At 34.7% G+C, this 23,276-nt stretch overlaps 1 protein-coding gene across 1 annotated transcript; it reads right to left on the reverse strand.

Moving 5' to 3' along the window:
- Window positions 1-585: 585 nt before the first annotated feature.
- Window positions 586-5,410, reverse strand: LOC109010370 (protein DEFECTIVE IN MERISTEM SILENCING 3-like). The gene is made up of 6 exons (XM_035683246.1): window positions 5,318-5,410; window positions 4,042-4,147; window positions 3,631-3,856; window positions 3,016-3,207; window positions 2,622-2,942; window positions 586-1,094 (listed from the first exon to the last, which is right to left on the reverse strand). Exons 1-6 carry the CDS (start codon window positions 5,339-5,341, stop codon window positions 899-901), a joined length of 1,065 nt encoding a protein of 354 aa, XP_035539139.1. The 5' UTR covers window positions 5,342-5,410; the 3' UTR covers window positions 586-898.
- Window positions 5,411-23,276: the final 17,866 nt, after the last annotated feature.

Genomic DNA, 23,276 nt, shown 5'->3' on the forward strand with positions numbered 1-23,276 from the left:
CATTGCAATATTGGACTTTAAAATTTTAAATCACTAGTCATGAGTCATGACACTTACAATCTCCTGCCATTCAGAGGATCCACTAGGCCAGTTCCAATCACCTGCCCCAACTTTAGCTTCCTCTCCAAAATCAGTAGTTGATATAAACCATTCCCAAACTTGCTAACAAAGGGACCAAGAGGGTGCTAATTGTCATATTTTCATTTCACAATACACACTTTTATCATGTCTCATGCAAGGGATCTCAGTTTCAATATTTTCTTCCACATCCAGGAGCAATCTCCTCGGAACTTTAACTACCAAGACTTTCTGTCTCTGACATGGTAGGATCTAACCCAACACAACCAGATGGACCAATTCTAACATATACTAATAATTATAACAAGCTTCCAATAATAAGACGAGTTAATCAGAACCCAACATGGAAATCTATAACAAAAGCAAGAAGAACAGTCCAGCAGGACTCTTACTCTAAAAATACAAAATTTCATCTCATAGAGAGTCGTAGATAAAACAGCCATACAATCAAATTGTCACAATATAAATGCAAGTATGCACAGAACTAAACGAGGCAGCATATCATCTGCTAGAAAAAGTAAAGAGCTTCACAATTAAAACAAAACGCACTCTGCGGAGCTCTATTCAACAGCAAAGTTACAAAATTACATACATGATGATCAAAAAACATAAACTTCCTCTGAAACGAAATCATGTTAATAATTCCAAATCTCCAAGTTTGAGAGAGACCAGCTAAAGTCAAATAAACTAATTTAAGTTTAGCTTACAAGAGGTTCCAGTAATATCCCCTCTAGTCAACAAACAAAACTATGCCAATAATAGAGGCAAATCTCATGACTTCATTCTACTTTGCCAAGATGCCATGAAAGGTGTAAGCGCATCACATTGGCTCAACTTTCTGCGGGAAAATTATAACAGAGGACATTGTATTGTACAATTGTTCTTCTCTTTCCATGTCCTCAGCAATTTTAGATCTTTCCCATTCTAGCATCCTGATCATATCTTCAGTTTGGATGTAGTTCGCAGGTGCATTAGATCTCACAGAGGCTATAGGAAACTTTACCTCTATATCTTTCCTAAAATCAGATAAGTTGTTCATTATCATGCTTAAAGTGGTACAATGACACCAGATATCAATAACAAAGGTGTCATTTCTGAACAATCTGAAAATGGACTATATATAATGGCAAAATAAAGAACGACATAGATCAGATGGCACAATGCCATTCATGCAAATTTTCAGATTAGAGAAAAAAAAATTGATTTGAAGAAAAAGAATCATAACTGAAAGTATATGGGGCTCAAATTTATAACATATCCAAGTACCCAATACTGCTCAAGAACTAAAGCAGAGTTTCACGCATTTCTATTATAACAAAACAACCCGTCATTCTCCTGGAGAGAGCTTTGCTCATATTTAGCTACACCATCCACTCCCATTATGTCTTCAATTTCACATTAAATAATATATAATTAAAATCAACATTATTAAATGAGAATAATATATCTATATCAGTAATTTTCATTTGAGAGTCAGTTTTCCTAACGCATGTATCTTTCCGAACTCATGACTTTTTAATTCGTAAATACACTTATAGAAGAAATTAAAGAAGTCTGAATGATTATCTTTTTTTTTTTTTTTGATAAGTAAAAAAAGAGATAATCTTTCAGACTTTTTTAACTTCTTCAATTAAGTGTAGTCTATGAATGATTATCTTGATGATCGGAGTTACCTTCGTACACTATAAAGAGCTCATGGCCCCTCCATTCATTCAAGTAAAGTTTGTGGAATTTCCTATCATTTAAATAAAAACAAAGAAGAGAGAGAGAAGATCAAGATGCTCAACCAGATTTTGAAAATCAAGGTGCTGATATTGCTACTCTTTTAGACTATTTCTATCAATAAAATTGTTTCCTGATTAATAATATTGATAGTCTTTTAAAGATGCCACAAGTATACTTAAGGGCATGTTTGGACACTGAGAATTCTCCAAACTTCTCATAATTTCATTCCCAAGCATCACTCAAACACAAAACACTTTTCAATTTCAAATTTTCAACTAATCATTACCTAATCAAAAGTCAAACATAAAAATCAATACAACTTCTACAAACGTAAAAAAAAAAATATTTAAATAATTTTTTTAACTGAATAATATTTTTATTCAAGTTTTTTTCTCTCCTTTCTCAAAACCCAATAAAACGTCTTTACTCAAACCATATCACTACTATTCATACAATTATGAGATACTCCAAGTGTCCAAACATACCCTTAGTTATTCCTATGCATTGCGCAGGTTTACGACTAGTATGTTAAGAAAGAAACATCAATTTATAAAAGATGCTCAGATTGTAACACATAAATCTTGCTGTCCTGTTTTTTGGGGAAGCATATAAATCTGGTTTTCTGATAAATTAACATTTGATTCTCTAAGAAGTTCACAATAATAAAAAAAGGAGTGCAACTTTTCTATTCCTTGCAAGAGCATCACAAGAAAAATACATAACATTAGAATATAATTGCCAATTTTTAGAGGGGAAAATAAAAGACTACTAACAAATGCCTTAAAAAGGATAACACTTGCATTTAATTTGATACGAACCTGCTACCAAGGGCAAATACACCAGATTTCTTGATCATCCCACCATCTAAAGATAGTGCTCCATCAGTTATGCATGAGAGAGCAAGTAGCATCTCACTTCGGGTTCTGTATATTTGCAGACGAGAAAAGAGTCCATAGAATAATGTCTCTCGTAAACCATATCCACTGGCAGTGAGATAAGATAAATTTCTCCCTTCCAAATTGATCATGTTTACTGCATAATCAAGAAATCCAGATGGGCACTGCCCGTTTGGTAATTTTGGTTTTGGAAGAGCAAGTTTCCTTTGTTGGTCATCCTCTACAAACCCACCAGCATATGATCTAAGAACAAACAATAATTAGAATCTTTACATACCAATAATTACTCAAACATAACAGGGTAGGAGACTCTTGCCTTATATCTTCAAGACATATGACAAGGAATCTGCCATTTATCCTCCTTCCGATAGATGATCCAAGCCCATGTAGACCAGTTTTGCTATTTACTGAGCCTTCCCCATCATAATTCTCCAAAGCCTTTACTCCTCCATATGTCTTGCAAACTATCGCAAGCATGGCATCCAATCCCAAGTACTCTGAGAGAAGTCTGTGGAACAACACCAGAGGAAAGATTAAAAGACTTATAAAAATTAATCTTTCTATCTACCATTCTTGAAACTATTCTATGATTATCCTTGTTAAAATTAAATCATAAAAGTGGGGAATCTTAATATCATGTAGAACCCCATGAAGAGTACACACGTCTGGACTCCAGCCAATGATGAATTTTGGAATGGCTAGCAACAAAACCAATGGTCTATATTTGTTTGGGTAAAGTACATGAACTAAAGAATCACTGACAGCGGCGAAAACCAAGAGTGTGGAGAAAAAAAAAAGTTTGACATAACCACAGATAATCAAGAAAACAAATTTCACTAATAAAAAACTCGGAATAAACAGTAGCTCAATTATCTGCCTTTTTCAACAGTCAGATGACAAAGGGAACAGATGGAGGGTGAAAACTGCTGACCTGCTAAGGTTCTCGTCATCCACTCTCGCAAGACTAGCTACAACACCCAGAACATCCTTGGTTAATGCCAAATCCAATGCCCGGCTTAAACGATTAGCTTTCAACCAGCAAAGTATGCCAGCTGCAGAGTTTTCTTGCTGTAATATCTTTGTTTCCACCTCAGTGTGCAAAGAACTATCACTTACTGTCTCAGCCACATTTTCTGAATGATACCTTCCAAGACTCCCTAAATTCTTTGTCAGCAGAGCAAAGACATGGCAGTATCATATAAAAAATAATTTCAAAAAAATAATGTACCGTAAAGGCAGCATTGGACAACTTTCTATTGTCAAGCTTGATTTGTATAAGTATCCTCCCCTACTCTCTCCCGAAAAAAGAAAAGAAAAAAAAAAAAAAAACGAAATAACATACCTTTTAAACCGTGTATAGATTCATCTAAGTGCTTTATCCGACTCTTAAGAAATGCAAGATTATCTTCATGCCTCTTGAATCTTTTGTCCAAGCTCTCTAAATTTTCCTGAAGAGTATGTGAAACGAATTTATTAGAAATTTGTTGTGGTTGAGCAAAGATTATGGTATCAGTATGCATCAATAACTCTGCACGATCAGGCAGAGCAGATGTCACAACTTACTTTTCTAAGTTTTTTGATTGCAGATACAAAAATCGCATTCCAACAAATCAATGACCGTGGAATACTTGCCACAAAAACTGACTAAAATCAAGAGTCCAATGCAAACATGATATACTCATGATTTATGTTCATTTCTATGACTTTGCTGAAGCATTATGGAGACAAAAATGCTATAAGAGTAAGAAAGGCAAAGAGTTAATAAGAAAAAAGTGTCCTAGAAAGCATATCCTATCTGGGGAAAAAAACCCAAGCTTCCTGATATAACATTTTCCACGTAGCACGATCAAATGGAAAGAAAATAGAAAAAATACAAACCTAAAGATACAAAAATGGATATGGCGATTTCCCTTCGCAAGAATATTTTTATGGTAATAAAAAGTATCCGATAGGACTCCGATACCTTTTGGAAAGACTTCATACGGGTACTTTGATCAAGGAAACCTGTCTACAATGAATGCCTAAAGGTATTGAACTACTTTTCATTACATTCCAAATACATGCAACCAAGAAAAAATCACTTTTAATATTTATATATATAAGCAACAGAACCTATAAATGATAATAATTTTGAAAAGTCATTTCCAATTCAGTGCTACAAAAAATCAAACAGTTTACTCCGTAACATTGTTAATTTCCTCTGCCAAAAACTATAAATTTATATGAATAAAAACATTGTACAGGTTGGATCCAATTGAGAATTTAGATGACACCCTTGTACATGTTGAATTTACCGATTCGTATAAAAGTGGCAGTTTTTCCCTCTTTTTTTTTTTCAAAATTGGGATTGATTGTTTCTTTTTCAATAAACGCGCTATCTGCACAGCTTTCCTTTCTTACCCAAAAAGAAGAAGGAGAAGAGAAAGGAGGAGAATATGAGAAAAACTGGAAGCTCAAAAACGAAACGCGCCCTAAGATTTTGAGCAACAAGAACGTTCTTTTACATTTTGTAGTTCGGTCCACTTCAACCAGAGGGTAAAGAAGACAACAAGAGGTGAAAGAGAAGTAAGTGGCAATGTTAATAATACGAGAAAGAAAGTGGGCGGAAGAGAGTAGACCTGGCCGGTAGCTGGCTGATGCATGGCTGAGACGAAGATGACTCTCAGAGGGCCAATCTCTGAGTCCTATGTGGGCAGCACTCGCTGAAAAAGAAAAATTGTACGCTCTCCGGTTTTACTTTCATCTCATCAAATCATTTCAATTTAATTTAATTTAATTTAATTTTTATAAAATTTTTACATAAAATATAATAAATAATTTAACTTTATTAAATTTTAAAATAATAATAATATTAAAAAATATATTTTAAAAATATTTTATTTAATTTTTAATTTTTATCTAAAATAATCTTATTTCATCTCAGTATCTAAATGAAAACTTATTGACATCTAATATATTAAATAATTTTTTATTAAATAATTTTTGATCATTTAAAATTAATAAATATGTTATATTTTATATAATAAAATAAAAATATGATGTATGATATTATTCATATTAAAATTATGATAAACATAGCAGTAACATTATCCCACAATTTTTTTGATAATAATTTATATGATTATGTTTTAAAATATTATATAAAATAATAATATTTTTATAAATGATTTTATAATTTTTTTTAATTTAAAATATAATTATATAAAAGATTGTAAAAAAATAATTGTGTCCGAAATTTTTTTATATATTTGTAATGAGCATTGCTACACAACCTCCACCACACTCTACACTCCACACTTTTTTAAATTTTTTAAATTTTTAATATTTTTTTTAAATTTTTTTTTGAGTTTATTTTTTTTAAATTATTTCAAATTTTTTATTTATTATTCATATAATAAATATTTAATAAAAGAAAAAAATAATAAAAATTAAAAATAATGTAGAGTATGGAGTGTTAGGAGGTTGTGAAAATTTTTTGATTTGTAATACTGCCACGTTAGCTGGCATGGTACTGCCACGTCGGTTTGATGAATGGTCATCCTTGATTAGTCAACATTGACATGTACATAAAAAATGCGAAGGGTGTCACAGTAACTTCTCACGTGGAATTCAAAAGATACATTGAACACTAGCAACACGATGGAGCTGGCAATACATAAAGAGAGAGCAACCATGCAGAACAAAGGGATTTTCGACCAACTCGTGAGATGGTCAATCCTAAGAATCGGGAGTACTGTTGGGGATAAAATGTGTGGAGAATGATAAGTTAATCAAGAAATAAAGTTTTTTTTTTTTTGATAAATCAAGAAATAAAGTTGATGGTACAAGACAATGATAAAAAGAAAAAAAGATAAAAGATATAAACTTGACAAGAGTGAAAGACAAATAATAGAGAACCAAGAAGTTAAAAAGAGGAGTAATGCTACGTGTTGTAAAGTATACAAGTATCGTATAATTATTTTAAAAAAGAGTAGAATCCATCATTAAAAAATTAAAGTGATTATACAGCACTTGTACACTCACTGCAACTATCATTTCTCTAAAATGAGAGATTCAACTTTTAAAAGAAGAGATAACCATAATGCTTCTCATCTCCTTCTCCATCTCCACAAGGACAATTGTAGAGGGCTTAGATAGGACTTGGGAGATTGTATTTAATTCCATTTATATTGAATATTTCCATATAAGATCCATGGACATAGGTTATAGTACCAAACCACATAAATTTATCTGTCATTTGTATTTACTACCATTTATTTATATTAAATAAGTTAGGTTTCAAAAACTTAAGGCTCTTCAATATGGCTCTTTTTGCTAAATAGGGGTGGAGAATTCTACAAAATGAAGACTCTTTATTGCATAAAGTTTATAAGGTCAGGAATTTTCCTAATACAACATTGTTTGAGGCTAAAATGGGTTATAACTCTTTCTATGCTTGGAAAAGTATCTGTGAAGTTTTAACCTTCCTGAAGAAAGGTTGTATGTGGAGAGTGGGTGATGGCAAATTTGTGAAAGTGTTAAAAGACTCATGGATACCAGGCCTTCGAGTTAAGCAACTCCTTGAATAGATTCAGGTGCAATATTGGGATTTAAAACTAAACTCTTTGATTGATGATGACACTCGATGGTGGAATGTGAAAAGGGTGAGAACTCTATTCAATCTAAATATATTAGCAAAGATCTTGAAGATAAGAGTTTGTACTAGTTCAAATGATACATGGTTCAGGTCTCGAGAGAAGAATGGTCTTTATTTAGTTAGAAGTGCGTACAAGTATTTCCAGCAATTATCAACTCAACTGATGGGTGAAAGCTCTATGGAGAGAAGATACATATCCTTTTAGAAATGTTTATGGCAGCTGAAATTATCTTATAAGATGAAGATTTTTTTGCATGGAGACCATGTAGAGACAGCCTGCCAACTTTTTATAATTTAAAAAAAAAAAAAAACATGTTATGGTGGCAGATAAGTGTGATTATTTTTGCTTATAACAACAAGAAGATCTTGCACATGCTTTATTTCATTGCTATGATGTAAGACATCATTGTCCAGTCCATCTTCCTATGATGCACAATACAGGTTTAGGTTTGTCTTTCTGGGATTTAGCAAACACTATGAAGGATAAAGGTTCAGAGGAAGTTTTGACAACTTTTGTTTCTATTGCTTGGGGCTTTTGGTATTGAAGGAACAAATTTATTTATGAGCAAGTTTCCCATAATCCTAGATATGTGATTAATTATGCTTTGTCCTTGCAGCAAGAATATAAAAATGTTCAAGTGTTTGATGTTGATAGTAAGGAGATAAAAAAGGTATGCTGTTGGAACCCTCCCTCATCTTGATTTTTGAAGCTAACTGTGGATCATGGAGCTATATTTTTTGATCAACAAAAAGCTAGTGTGTGTGTGATTCTCAAATATCATAAAGGTGAGGTACTTTTTGCTTGCAGCAGAGTGGAGGCAGAGGTGATATCTTCTGATTTTATTGAAGCTATAGCTATGTTAAAAAGATTGCAATTTTGTGCTCAATGGGGTGTCCTGAGATTGATGTTGGAAAGTGATTGCCTAGTTTTAGTCAATGAACTACTGCATTCAATTGATAATTTTATTTCTCTAGAGTTTATAATGCAAGATTTTCGAAGATTATTGAATGGTTTTCAAGAGGTTAGGGTATTACACGTTAATAGGACGGGGAATGAAGCTGCTCACCAATTGGCTTGGCATGCTTGGAATGTTTTAGACACTGAAATGTGTTGGGATTTTATACCATCTTTTGTATCTCAAGCTATTTGGCTTGATAAGAAGAACATTTTGTAGGCTATTTTCAATGATATGGCAGTTTTTCAATAATAATAAAAAAAAACTATGGATATTCACCACCAAACACCATACTATAGAGAATAGAGGGTTATCCAACCATATTGTAAGCTTCTATAACTGGAAAATCCGCAAACATATAGAAAGAGAAATAAGAATCTATCTTCTTGTTCGATACAGTTGCTAGAATTGAATATGACAATTATGAAGGTAATTATTGGGAAATATCTTAGACCTTTTTCCCCACTTCAAATCAATGAAAGAATCGTAAACAACATTCTCATGAAAAAAAAAAAAAAACTCAGATATGCTACCAAAAACTACTTAACTCTTTTGTCCCCCCCCCCCGATGGTCATATTTCCTAGAAGAGATCATTTGAACAACAATTCTCATGCAAAATATGTAACCAAAACCAATTCTGATTATACATTTAAGCAAACTAACCATCAACGTAATTACAGAAGTAGTTATGGCGAGTGACACAAGTATATAAGTATGACGAGGAATCACCCTTTGAGTAAATCTCATGTATGCATAGTTATCATCAAGGTGAGGAACCACCCTATCATGAAAACACATAAAATCATCATATAAGTACCAACTAGGGAACCAATCCACCGTTCAACTCGGAGAATCACTCTATTCTGTCAACGTGCACACTGACTCACCAATTTCAAATTATCTGACATGGGAAATCACTCAACCCGACCAATACATTGGAAGACAACACACATGATTAACCCAAGAAATCTTTCTACTCATTTATCAAGTGTGGCTAATACGAAGACGTTCCACCCTGGGCATCATTAGGAATCACTTTACCTATATAAAACTTGTGGAAACATGCTGTAAGAATGGCTAAGGGACTCCTCAACCCGTCCATGATGATTGACACACGGCAAGACTCCATACACACAAAAATCAAGATTATCACAATTTCACATTATTCAAACTCATTATCTCAAATCACATCATAAAGATAGTTCATAAACATAATGAATAAAATGTATTGTTTTTCATGTAGAAGAGGGGAAGATTTATAGAATATGAAAAACCTAATATTACAACATACTCACAAACATTTATCCCACATTCTCTGTCCCATTTGAACTCTGTAGTCTTCCTAGTCAACGTCATGGGGAGGGCATGATAATTTGGAGAATCTTTCCACGAATCTCTTGTAGTAACTAGCTAAACCTAAGAAATGCCTAACTTCGTATATCATGGTAGGATGTTGTCAATCCACAATTGCTTCAATCTTATTTAGATCTATGGTTACTCTTTCCCTATATATCACATAACCAAAGAACTTAACTTTCTCCAACTGGAACTCACATTTGTTGAGTTGGGCGAACAACCTATGTTGCTTAAGTTTCCCCAATTCCAACCTTAGGGGGTTTACATGATTTTCTACATTCTTGGAGTACCCTAGGATATCATCTATGAATACTACCATAAACATATCCAAGAATGGCATGAACACCCTCTTCATGAGATCCATGAATGCCGCTAGGGCATTAGCTAATCCAAATGGCATTACCATAAATTTGAAATGGACATACCTTGTCCGGAATATGATTTTTGGTATGTCGTCCTCCTTAATCCTTAATTGGTGATAACAAGATCTAAGATTAATTTTAAAAAAATATTGCGGTATTGCGGCTCCTTGTAATTAATCAAACAAGTCATCCATGCAAGGAATACATATTCTTTACGATCACCTTAGTCAATGCACAACCTTTGTGTCCCATATTTCCTTTTAACAAATAGTATTGGTGCTTATTCCCTATATTTCCTTAGGCTCTTTCACTTTAAGCACCAAGTGAACTAAATAAGCTTCGGCTCCACTAGCCAAATCCTTCTTGACTTGCTGTGAGGTAATTATACCTAATATTGACCTTAACTTATTGCCTCAAAATGCTTTTTCTTCCATTCTAGGCACTTAGAATGCTACCGTCAGTTGTCAGCAGTTAATACTCGCAAAATGTCAAAACACCAGTTGTTCACCACTTACATGCAAGTACAATGAACTGAACATGGTTTGTCGCTTGACTAAGAAGTACATCTTAACAAAAACAAATAACTAATAACAGAGATAGGCCTCCATTTCTACGATTCGGGCGAGATCAATCCTTATTCCTCGAGAAACTCCCCTTGGGCAATATGCTCATGTTTACATGCTAGTATATGCTCTCTACTTATTGAGTTGTTGATAACTCACCCCTTATCTCCACAATATTTTTCAGATATTTTGATGTTTCAGCTAAGGATTAAGATTTTGAGGCTTTGGGTGAGATGATTTAAGTATAGTGGTTTGAATCAAATTTTCTATATAATATTGAGAATTTGGAATATTTTTTTTATATTGTTAAAATGTGAATTTAAATGTTAGGAAGTAACTCTCTGACCCGTGTGGGATCGGGGCATCACACCAAATTACGATGATTACGATATGAGGACTTTTGAATCCTCACTTCTAAAGAGAAAAATATTATACTTTTAAATAGTCTTTTTACCTAAAAAGCAACTAAATAATCGCAATATTTGATTAGACCTCAGCAAAGTTTCTAAGTTAACTTACACTGAAAGTCCGCATACTGTTTAAAATAAAGTTTTGGTTTTTTCACCTTCATTTGAGTACAACTGATACGATTAAATAGGTTATTAAACTTCTAAAGCCTTTAATGATCTTTTCTATTCATAGCTTATTATATGAATCTCCCAAAATAATTAACGCCTTAAGAAATTGTATATCTCTTAAAAACTCTCTTTTGTTTTTGTTTTTGTTTTTTTTAAATTTTTCTTCAAACGGCACTTACAGTCTCATTGTAAAATATTAAGGACATATATTCCTCTTTATCTTCAACACAATATATTTTTCTGCAGCACGTATATATCACCCGTGGTTATTGTATCCATGACTTTTCAATGAAAACTATATATTAAAACTCATATCAATGTGATTGCAAATGAGAGGGTCAGATATCTGTTTTTGTTAACGTGACACTGATTTCTTGCCCAAAAATCAGTGTTAGCTTGCCTCTCTTACCCTCACATTAAGATAGAGCAGAGGTTGATGCATGTCTCAAGTGCAATCACTAGTGTTTGTATACCTTCTCCACCTTTTTTATTTTTAAAACTTTGTACCTACTTGACAGAAGATGGATGCTTTTTTAATTGGAAAATAATGTTTATTACATCCTTAATGATCCTAAGATGATAAGCTACATAGATGGGAAGAATGAAAAGGTGGGAAGCTGTGGAAAAAAAAAAAACTGTACAGTAGCCACTTGAATTGCAGAAACTTCAAAATGTGCTTAGGATTTATCTGAACAACTGATCATGGGCTTTTAGGCTATTATATATATATATATTTATATGCAGTTGTCTCTTTCTTCGCAGCAAAAAAATTAGTCCATTTCTGATGGGCATGAGCTAGTCTAGCGTTTTGTCAAGCACGGCCATTGCCAGCCGCATGTGGTGGCTGGCTGGCCATGCTTTTGTTAACCAAAGGTGGTGGCCCGCCACCATACAAAATTATTTAAAAAAATATATATTTTGTAATATCTGCTACAGTAATTAATCACTAATGAAATAAATATGATTTATTAAATAAGTATATATATATATATATAGAGAGAGAGAGAGAGAGAGAGAGAGAGAGAGAGAGAGAGAGCCGTAATGCCGCCCAAGATTCGTGGGGCGGGGCAGGGCGGGGGCGGGGGTTTGGTTATTATATTGGAGGAGAGAGACGGTTTTGAGAAATGGGACTTTGGGCTCTACAGACTAATCCACTTAAGAATTTATCAGAAATGCCCTACAAAATTATTTTTCTTGAAAAATGATACCAACTTTTCATAAAATTCTTATATAAAGAAAAAGAAACTCTTAAAAAAATGAACTTTAATGTTAGGCAACGTTTTATTTTCTTTAACTTTGACCTCTGTGAATATTTAGGTGATTTGTTACTTTTTAGTATGAATCTGTAGTTGTTTATATATATATATATATATATTGGCATTTGTCAATGATTTTTTCTTATTCATCTATTAAGATATATAATTTTGAAAATAAATTCTTTGCATCATCTTCCTATGAATTGAATAATTTATTCATTAACCTTAAATTATTTTCGAAATTTTAAGTTAATTTACAATTTGAATTATATTACAATTTATTTTTTTTTCTTAGTGTAAGGATGGGGCTTTACATTATAATTATATAGTCAAATTATTTAACACTTAGTACTATACTATAGTTTATATTATTTAAATTGATACATTACATATTTATTCTACAAATAAATAATATATAATATTCCCATTCTATTCTAGCGGTTAAGAGTAATAATAATAGGTGAAGTAGTATAATTATAAATTTTCAGAAAGAAATAAATTATAACTTTTTGATAATTTAAATATATAATATGTCATTATTAATATTTTACCTTTAGAAGTGTGAGAATATTGTAAAATCAATTAATGTTTTGCATTTTTATTATTTGTTATAGACTTATAGTGTCTTTGAAAAATGAAATAAATTAATAAAATCTTTTCTCTTCTATGAGACATTATATAGCTTTTGCTTTTGATTATTTTACATGTGAATAGTTATAAATTTGGAATTAAAAATTGTTCGTATTTTGTTAATGTTTAAAAAGAAGGTTATGAAAATTTTTGAACCAAGTTGAAATGATATGGTTTGGATTCTCAAACTATAAAAGTTAAATGCCTTTCGAGTGGTGCAGTGATGAAATCATTGATGAAAACTATAAACATCAATATATCCAAAACATCTGGTTTAAACACATTTGTTCACCAATTTATGGCTAAACTTCATATTATTTGTAAGTTTATTTTATTTTTCTATAATTCATTATGTCTATTTACTACAAGAAAATTGTTTATTTACGATCAGTTAATTCCAGCAAAATGACTATTTATAACTAAAATTAGTTGCGAATAGTCTTTTGGTTGCAATAAATTAATCACAAAAATCCGTTTTTCTTGTAGTGACTTTCTAAACTAACTTGTTCATTTAAAAAATAAAAAGTTTTGTAAAATCAAAAATCGTTTATTATACCCATAGATCTATTTAAGAAAAAAGCTTTATCTATTCCATTTAATTAATTCAAAAGAATTTACTTAGTTTAACAAATAATTTGTTTATACCTTTTTATTAATTCATGCAGGATCGTGATCTACTAGATTTTCAAAATATTGCAGCACAGGCTTTAGAAAATGAATGGATCATCCATCTTGATACATATTAAATCAACTTAGACAATATCGTCAAGAAAGAAAGAACAGAAGAAAATACTTTCCATAAAAGTAAGTGGAAACTGAACCATTTCTATGAACAAATTTGTGGATTCTTTGTTCATTTATTAGTTATTATTATCATGGATCTAACTAACTATTTATTTGGATTCATGACTAATTATTTAAATAATATTTGTTTATTTGATGTTTAATTAATTATTATTTGTCATTCCAACATTTGTATGCTATCTATTCAATTAACTGAAAATGATTAAAATTGGAAAACTTGTGCCCCTTTTTCCATCACTCGTTAAGTTGCACATGCTCACACAAATGACGTTACTTTAAGCATGTCCTTATAATAAGCTTATGGAATTATGGAGACTGGTCAATTTTTATGATTGAAAGATCCAACTAAAGATGTTACAGTCCTGAGAATGGTACCATATTCTGATTATGGAACATTGCAATACATCTAATGGCGGATGCAGTCTTTGGGGGAATGCATACCCCGTGGCAAGAGATCGCTAAGTCATATGCAATGACGATGTTTTGGAGTCCCTTGCTTCTTTGAAGGTAAGGGTGAGGGTCTTTGCTTAGGTAAAGAGTTTTTTTATCTCTAGGACTTCAACCTATAGAGGTGTGAGTTATATGCAGGAAGAATTATCCAGATTATGGAAGGGATTCAAGCTCACGGATGAAGAGAAATAAGAATTCAATATATCGGATGCAGCACTACATGGAACTGTAACATGAGGAAGCTTATGCCTCTTAGCCTTGATTGTTGCCGATAAGGATATCATGAACAGGGAAGCTTTTCGATCAACGATGTCGAAGTTATGGAGCCAGAACGTTGTATTACTTTCAACGAAATAGGGGGAATCTTTTTCTCTTGGAGTTTCAGAAAGAAATAGATCGGGAACAAGTAATGTAGGGAAGACCCTGGACTTTTGACAGGTTCCTCGTCTGTCTGCATGAGTTTGATGACAGCTTTCTTCCAGGAACGTTTCTGGGTTTGATTGCACAACATGCCTTTTGCTGGAATGACAAAGGATATCAGTGAAAAAATTGGTTCAGCCATTGGAAAGGTAGTAATGGTAGATGTTGACGATAAAGAATTCGGAAGGGGAAAATATTTAAGAGTTAAGAGTGATTGTAGACATAACAAAACCGCCTGTACAAGGTAGGCTACTGACAATTGGCGAGAGGCAAATGTGGATCCCCTTCAAGTATGAGTGTCTTTCGACTTTTTGCTTGCACTATGGCGTTCTAAAGCGTAACGAAAGAGGCTGCTCAAGGATGGGACACGGCAGGCGATTGGTAGAGGCTATGCAGAATTAGTATGGACCATGGCTTCGAGCGAGCAACTTAACTCCAAATGTGAATGGGACCAGGAAGTATGGTGGTGGGCCAGAACCAGAACACAGCAATGAATGACGTCAAAGGAGCTCTGATGATGTGGCACCCATTGGTTTTGGAAAAGGCAAGGAATACCAAGAGGCCAGAATTACAAAGAATACCAAAGAATCGACAACAATATCAGGAGCTGGGGGGGAATTCGAGATTCCTACTGGCAACCAATTCCATGGAGACAATCAGGGGGAAGATAGCAAGGGATCATGTCAATCAATTTTTAGAAGGGGAGGTAATCACGGATCACTTGCCTATCCAGGATGATGAGCTGTCTCCGAAAGGACATGTTTCAAAGAGTGCTAGTCAAACAGTTCTAGACGAGACTAGATCTTTGTAGATGCAAGTATCAGAGGAAAAATAAGTTATAGACAATATGGAGCCTGTGGGACAATGACACATGAATAAATATGACTAGGGAACCCATTGTACACCGAGGGGATTCCATTCAAGATGATAGCCATCCACGTACTCCAGTGGCTCACTCATAGCCCTACGAACCAAGTCGAAAAAGCTTTCAAATTGGAAGAGGAGAGCTAGAGCAGGACCTATTATAAAACCATATGGATTGATTAATTCAATGCCATTAAACTCAATGGGAGAATAAAAAAGAGGGGAAGTTTTGACTTGGGGACTGATCAATAACTCCAATCTTAAAAAGAAAATCAAAGGTGTCCTTTCACGGCCTATAAGGAGCTTAAAGCAGGAAAAATTGGTGGTGGTTGTCCAGCAGCACCGCCAGTAGTGAATCTCTTAAGTTGGAACTACAAAGGGCTTGTAAACCCTCAGACAGCTCAAGCGCTTTACCATCTGGTGAAAGTAAAGAGCTCAACTTTTGTTTTTCTCATAAAGAAAAAATGTAACAGGGGGAAAGTAGAAAAGGTAAATAACTTGTTGGGGGTATGAGCATAACTTTGTGGTGGACAACGAGGGATGAAGTGGAGGGCTAACCTTTTTGTGGAAGAACAATATGAGAGTCGAATTAGATTCTTTCACTTAGAGATATAAATCTCTTATGGTTGCTTATCATGATAACGGTTGACAATGGCTACTAACAGGTTTCTTTGGTAACTTGATAAAAAGGAAGAGAGTTGGAGATTGCTTAGGCACCAAATGCCACTTGCTAATGTGGTATGGATGTGTATGGGTGAATTTAATGAATTCCTTAACCTAGATGAGAAGTTTGGAGCTGCTAAAAGACCATAATGACAAATGGAAGGATTTAGGGAAGCAATTGAAGGTTGCAGTGGGCTTCCAAGGTGCCAAGTCCAGATGGTGCAATAATACAAAAGGAATTGGCTTTACAAAAGAAAGATTAGATAAAGCCTTGGGCAATAGTGAATTGCACTATTTATACTAACCAACTAATGTGAATGTTCTTGCAGCTCAAAGCTCAGATCACTGCCCAATTTTAATATCAACATTCAATCAAATTGATGAAGGTAAACCTAGGAGAAGAATCTTCATATATGAAGCAAGTTGGGCCAAAAGAGATGAATCTCATGATTTAATCAAAGAATCTTGAGGTAGCTCTTAACCTTCTAATAACAAACTTGAGGCTACAAAAGAAGGATTATACCTCTGTAGAACTGGATTGGCTAGATGGAGCAAAGAAGTCATTGGAAGGCAATAGGATCTTATAAAACACAAGATGAACTGATTAATAATATGCAGAGGTCAAACATTGTTCAATCCATATGGAGCATCAAATAACTACAAAAGGAAGTGGAATTCCTGCTTGAAGAAGAAGATATCAGATGGAAACAATGAGCAAAATAAACATGGTTGCAGGAAGGTGATAGAAATACAAGATTTATTCATATGTGAGCAAACCAAAGGAGAAAGATCAACACTATCAACAGAATATCAGAAGGGGAGGGGGGTTTTGCTACAAATCCAGATGACATCAGTTGATTATTTCATACATTTTTCCAAGGCTTGTTCTCATCATCCAACTAGTTGGAATAGAAGACTGTTTAAACTTACGGAATACCAGAGTTACAACTGAGATGAATACAGGGTTGACAAAGTAATTCACAACGAATGAAATTGAACAAGCTATTTTTCAGATGAGTCATTTGAGCTCACCAAGCCTTGATAGTTATCCAGCAACTTTTTACCAAGATCACTAGAATATAATTGGCCAAGATGTCTGTGCAATAGTTCTTGATTTTCTAAACATAAATGAGATCAAAGCCCTAATCCCTAAGATCAAAGCCCCTACCAAAGTCTCAGATTTTAGATCCATAAGCCTATGCAATGTGCTCTATAAAATCAAAGCAAGAGTTTTAGCTAACAGATTGAAGTTAATTCTCCTTGAGATTATCGTGCTACCCAAAACGCATTTGTTGCTAGAAGATTGATATCGGACAACATCATTATGGCATATGAATCAATGCACACGATGAACAACATAATGAGTGGAAATTCTGGGTTCCTGGCCTTTAAACTTGACATGAACAAGGTATACGACAATATATAATGAAGCTTTCTAAGAGCAGTTATGCATAAGATGGGCTTTGATGGAAAATGAATTAAACTTATCATGAGATGTGTTAGCACAATATCTTAATCTATCCTCATTAATGGCACCCCTCAAGGAGCTTTCAAACCCACAAGAAGAATTAGATAGGGTGGCCCTTTATCACATTATCTATTCATTATATGCTCAGAAGTCTTAAGTTGCCTTCTAAACAATGCAGAAACCTTAGGCCATATTACTAGAATTCCTATCCATCGAGGTTAATTACACATAAGTACTTGTTTTTTGCAGAGGACAACTTACCTTTCTATAAGGTAAATTCCTTGGATTGGAGTAGATTATTGAGATTGTTGGGACTTTATGAGAAGCCATTAGGTCAAAGGCTTAAGAAGGAAAATGCTTTGGTTTTCTTCAACAAGAATACTAAGAAAGAAGTCAAAGACATCATTTTGGATATAGCAAGAATTCCATCCTCCCATTCTTATGAAAAGTACTTGGGACTACCTACTCTTATTGGAAGATCTCGATCAAAGTCCTTCAAGTGCATTATAGATAATGTGAGGAATAAAGTTAGCAACTAGAAGGTGAAGTTTCTCTCTCAAGCTGGAAAGGAAATCCTATTCAAATCTATTATACAACCTCTTCCAACCTATTGCAGGAAATTAGAAGAATGATGCAGAACTTCTAGGGGGGACAAAGAGAGGATGAAGGGAAGATTCACTAGGTCACTTAGAGGCAAATGGGAAAAGAAAAGATTATAGAAGGCCTCGATTAAGAGATTTGGAAAACTTCAATATTGCTATGTTAGCCAAGCAAGGATGGAGACTAGTGTAGAACCCACACTCTTTGGCAGCAAAGGTGCTAAAAGCCAAATATTTCCCTTATGAAGACTTCTTTCTGGCTAAATTAGGAAGTAACCCCTCTTTTATATGGATAATTTTCCTAGAGGCAAGACACATTGTTGAAGAAGGAATGATGTGGAGAATTGAGAATGGAGAATCTATTTAAATTTTGGAAAGATAAGTGGTTCCCATAACCAGTAACTTTCAGAATCCAATATGTAGTGAGGGTTTTATATGAAGATGAAAAAGTTGCTGCTTTTATAGATAGTGATAGAAAATAGGGGAAACCCATATGTTGTTGGCCAGTTGCTCCTTCTAAGGAAACTTAAAAAAGTAACTGGGATGCAGCAATAGACAAAACTCATTGCAAAATTGGGATTGGGGTGATAGTTCAAGACTAGGAAGGCAAAGTATTGGCAGCACCGAGACCTATGAGGGATCTTTATCCAAACGCTTTTCTTGATGAGACTGGTTGCAATTTAGGCTATAAATTTTGGCTCTGAACTAGGCTTAAGGAAAGTCATCTTAGAGGGAGATGCCTTAAAAGCGGCCGATGCTATTAAAAGCATTGAGGTGAAATGGAAAGGTGCAGGTATGCTGGTAGTCGACATAAGAAAACTCTAGCAAAGTTTGATAAGTGGATTATTCAACATTTTAATAGGGAAGTAAGTATAGTGGCTCATGTACTAGCAAAAAATGCTATAAAGTATATTTGAGTATATTATTGATATGGATGTTGAACCATCTTGTATTCACTCCTTGTTATAAAGGAGCTTTACTATTAAAATTTCTTTTCTAAAAAAAAGGCTCAAAACATGCATATATTTTTCATTTATATTATATGGTGGAAATGAAGTCTTTAATATTGAACACTATTCTAAATTTGGGTGATGTATGTCTTTGTCATGTTCATAAAATATATATGACATTGAAAGTTTGAAAGATATATGTCTTTGTTAATGTGACATTGATTTCTTTTCCAAAATTAAGTGTTAAACACGCCTCTCTTACTTCCCCCACATTATTTACTTACCTAAACAAAAAACACCGATTTCTTTTTTAATGTATCAAAAACATGTTTGCTTCTTTTGTGGTTTCTTCCAATATATATAATCCATCTTTGATACTTTCTCCAAACCAGTGAGGCACTAGTCTTTACTAACAGCTCAATGGTCCTAGAGTACGTTTACACTTTTCCTTTTTGCCATGTAGTAAAGTACTATAACTTTGTTGTGATTGTTAGAGCATAAATAGTAGAATACATCTTTTATGAGAAAATCCTTTCACAACTTTCACTTTTGGTAGCTAGGTCATAGTTATTTTGTTAGCATGTCTCAGGTGTAATCACTAGTGTTTGTATACTTTCTCCACCTTTTTCTCCTTTTTTAAAACTTGGTACCCACTTCATAGAAAATGCATTTGAAGGTGCCACCAGCGTAAGGGTACAGACTACGACTGTAGTTGAGTGGAAAGAAACATGAAGAACCACTCTATTCATTTGGTGAGAAATAGTTGCTAGTGCTGCAGAGTGCAGCTAGTCCACCACATGGGCGAGCAAGCACCTTGTCAGAAGGTTTGGCAGACACATCCCAGCACGAGGTGGAGATGGACATCTCGCCTTATGATAGGCAAGCTAGAAAATAAGCCTACTGTGAAGGCAAGAACAAGGAGCTAAAGAGGTCGATGGCTTTGATGAGACAATAATTACCTGCCTAGAGTGAGCAAAGGTTGATGAGACAAGTTACCCACCTAAAGTGAGCAAAGGTTAATGACATAAGAGTTACCTGCCTAAAGTGAGCAAAGGTTGATGAGACAAGAGTTACCCACCCAAGGCAAACAACAGTCTAGGAAAGGTTGGAGCATGTATGAGAGCTTTCTGAGGCGACACAAAAGTGCTCAGAAGAGTGGTATTGTCTTACGCAGAAGCCCACACTTCTACTAAAGAGTCATGTCTGGAGTGGGTCTACAAAAAAGGTTACAACTCGACAGATCATATCATCTGAAGTATAGCCTAGCGCCACATACAAGGCCCTTATTCTAGGAAGAACTGAGGATTGGGCATGCAGACTATGCCCTAACCATCTATATACGTCATCCAGTAGTATGATAGTTGAGGCTAAATGACTCCTAACCAAGCAAACCTAGAGTCAGAAGTATGCTAGAAGGACAACTGACTGTCCTACCCTATAAATGGATTTGGACATAGGAGAAAATCTCACTTTTGAGATCTTAAACACCTGAATACTTGTGGAGCCAAATTCTTCAGAAGAAACAAGGAATGTCGTAGTGACGTAGCGATCCCAACACTGAGAGGTTAGTTAGCTTCTAAGGCAGTACTGGAGAATGTGGGGTGAATGTTGTATATAAGAGGCATTTTCATATTCTATAACCTTTCCCCTTTTGATCATGAATAAATTTAATTTTAGTCATTATGTTTATTCTTATATTTACCCCTAATTTTTGATGCTTTGAATGTGTTTACTGTTTTCAATGATCCATTATCTCTGTGTGAGAAACCATTGTATGTGTGTGTGAAATCATGTCTCTTTGTGAGAAATCTATAATGTGTATTGATCATCATGGGACAAGATGGAGAATCCCTTGAACCATTCATGCATAATGTTGCCACAAGTTTCATACGGAAAAAAGAATTTCCCGTGATGATTGGGGTGGAGCGGCATTGTGTTGGCCTCACCTGATAGGGGGAAGGAAAATCTCCTGGACATATCACATGTGTTGTCCTTGAGTTGGTTGGCCAGGAAGATGTTTTTCCGGTGCAACATGTTATCTTTGTGTGAGACATTTGTGTAATGACTATTATATCTATGTGGTGAACATCTGTACGATGAAAATTGTGCGTATGAAATTATTATCCATGTGATGATCTTATGAACATTACCTATCTAGTAGAGCTGAGGTAGATTCCTCGCCTTGGTAATATTAATGCTTTTAACTACATTGCATAGAGGGTAACTTCTTACAGGGTTATTCCTCGTCGTGCTTATATGTATATATGTGTGTGTATGTGTGTGTGTGTGTGTGTGTGTGTTTAAAAAAAAATGTGATTCCTCACCATGTTTAGGGATCTATGTGTCTATGCCAGAGATGGTGATTCCTCACCAAGCATACATATATGTGTCCTTTCTTTGTTACATGAAATTGTTCATTGCATCTTCAAGAGCATTATCTCTCATTAGCAGTTAGTCATAGCTGTCTAACCTACCTATGGTTTTATCCTTTGAACCATAGAGTTTGATGCAGAGCTAGAACCATCGGTGATGCCTGGGGAGGAAGAGCTGATCCCGGCCGAACCCTGAGTAAGGAGGCTCGTCTTTGCCATAGGAGCCATGCATTATTATGGGTTGTACATATTCATTTTTAGAATGGGTGACCAATTGTATTCAGTTTGCCGCCCTTTAGGCGATGAATAAAGTATTCAGGTTGTATGTATTTCTCTAAATGGAATGAATGAGGAATGATGTTATTTGCTTTTATAATGTGATATAGACTTTTGGTACTACAAGGTCTAACTTACCAACTAAACCTCTATCTTTTCTATTGCGATTTTACATTTGTAACCTCACACGTTCACTTCAATCTGGATGAGCTATGCCTAACCTGAACCAACCCTGGGTGTTGACCGATAGGCTTCCACCCTTGGCACCACGGATCCTTGCCAGGTCCTTTACCGAGGAACGGGGCGCTATAACTTGGTATCAAAGCCCGCTTATACGCGACTCTGATTAAACCTATGTTATGTAGGATAGAACCAAAAATGTAGGAATTGATTTTAGTATTATAAGCTTGAAATCTTAAGTATCCTAGGTTTTATCTGCATTTAGATATGACTGATGGGATAGAAAGTGATTGGCTTGGGTTATGTGGCAAGATTTGAGTATGGTGCAACCGAGAGTCTTGCGAGGAGAGCAACCCTTGAGTGGTCATGAGGGAGCAGCCCAGTGTCCCTTAAACACTTATGTCAAGGACAGGTGGATGACCGAACTACTCCAGGAGTACGCATGGGAGTAAGGATACCAATTTGTGGAAGTTTCCATAGAGTTCCTGAGGGGGATTGTCTACAGGTCCCGAACTCATGTTATCGCTATAAACAAACATGACATTTTGCTAAGGATTGCCCTCAGGCACCACTAGTGCAACGAGCCAGATAGGGCTGAAGACGTGGAGATCATAGACAGGTTGTGCAAGCTAGGGTGTACGCCATCACCCTAGTAGAAGTTGATGAGGGTATTCCAAAGACCCATGAGGCTGGTGTCATCATAGGTACAGAACCGTAACTTACAATTAATTGTCTGTGTTCATAAGAACTCAGTATAAGTAGTGAGTCAGAGTTAGTTGTTTAGGGACGAGTTAGGATATCACACTTCTACCCGAGTACACTAATTGACTTGGGAGATTTCTACTCCTTTGTGTCTACTACATTCATTAGGACGATTGATTTGCAAAACCAATGCGTCAAGGATTCTTAGTAGCACTACCCAACGGAGGAGTAGAATTTTGTACTAAGGTGGTTAAAGAATGCCTTTTGGACTATGCCTATTGATTTTACATCATGGCACCAACCGAGTTAAAGGAACTGAAAAGTCAACTATAGGAATTGTTGACGAAAGGATTTATCAGGCCTAGCATCTCACCTTGGGGAGCACCGATACTATTCATGAGAAAGATAAATGGAGCCCTTTGGATGTGTATTGACTATCGAGAACTGAATAAGGTAACTGTAAGTAATAGATAGTCATTGCCAAGGATAGA

Source organism: Juglans regia, chromosome 12, assembly GCF_001411555.2.
Source record: "Juglans regia cultivar Chandler chromosome 12, Walnut 2.0, whole genome shotgun sequence".
NCBI classification, from domain to species: Eukaryota; Viridiplantae; Streptophyta; class Magnoliopsida; order Fagales; family Juglandaceae; genus Juglans; species Juglans regia.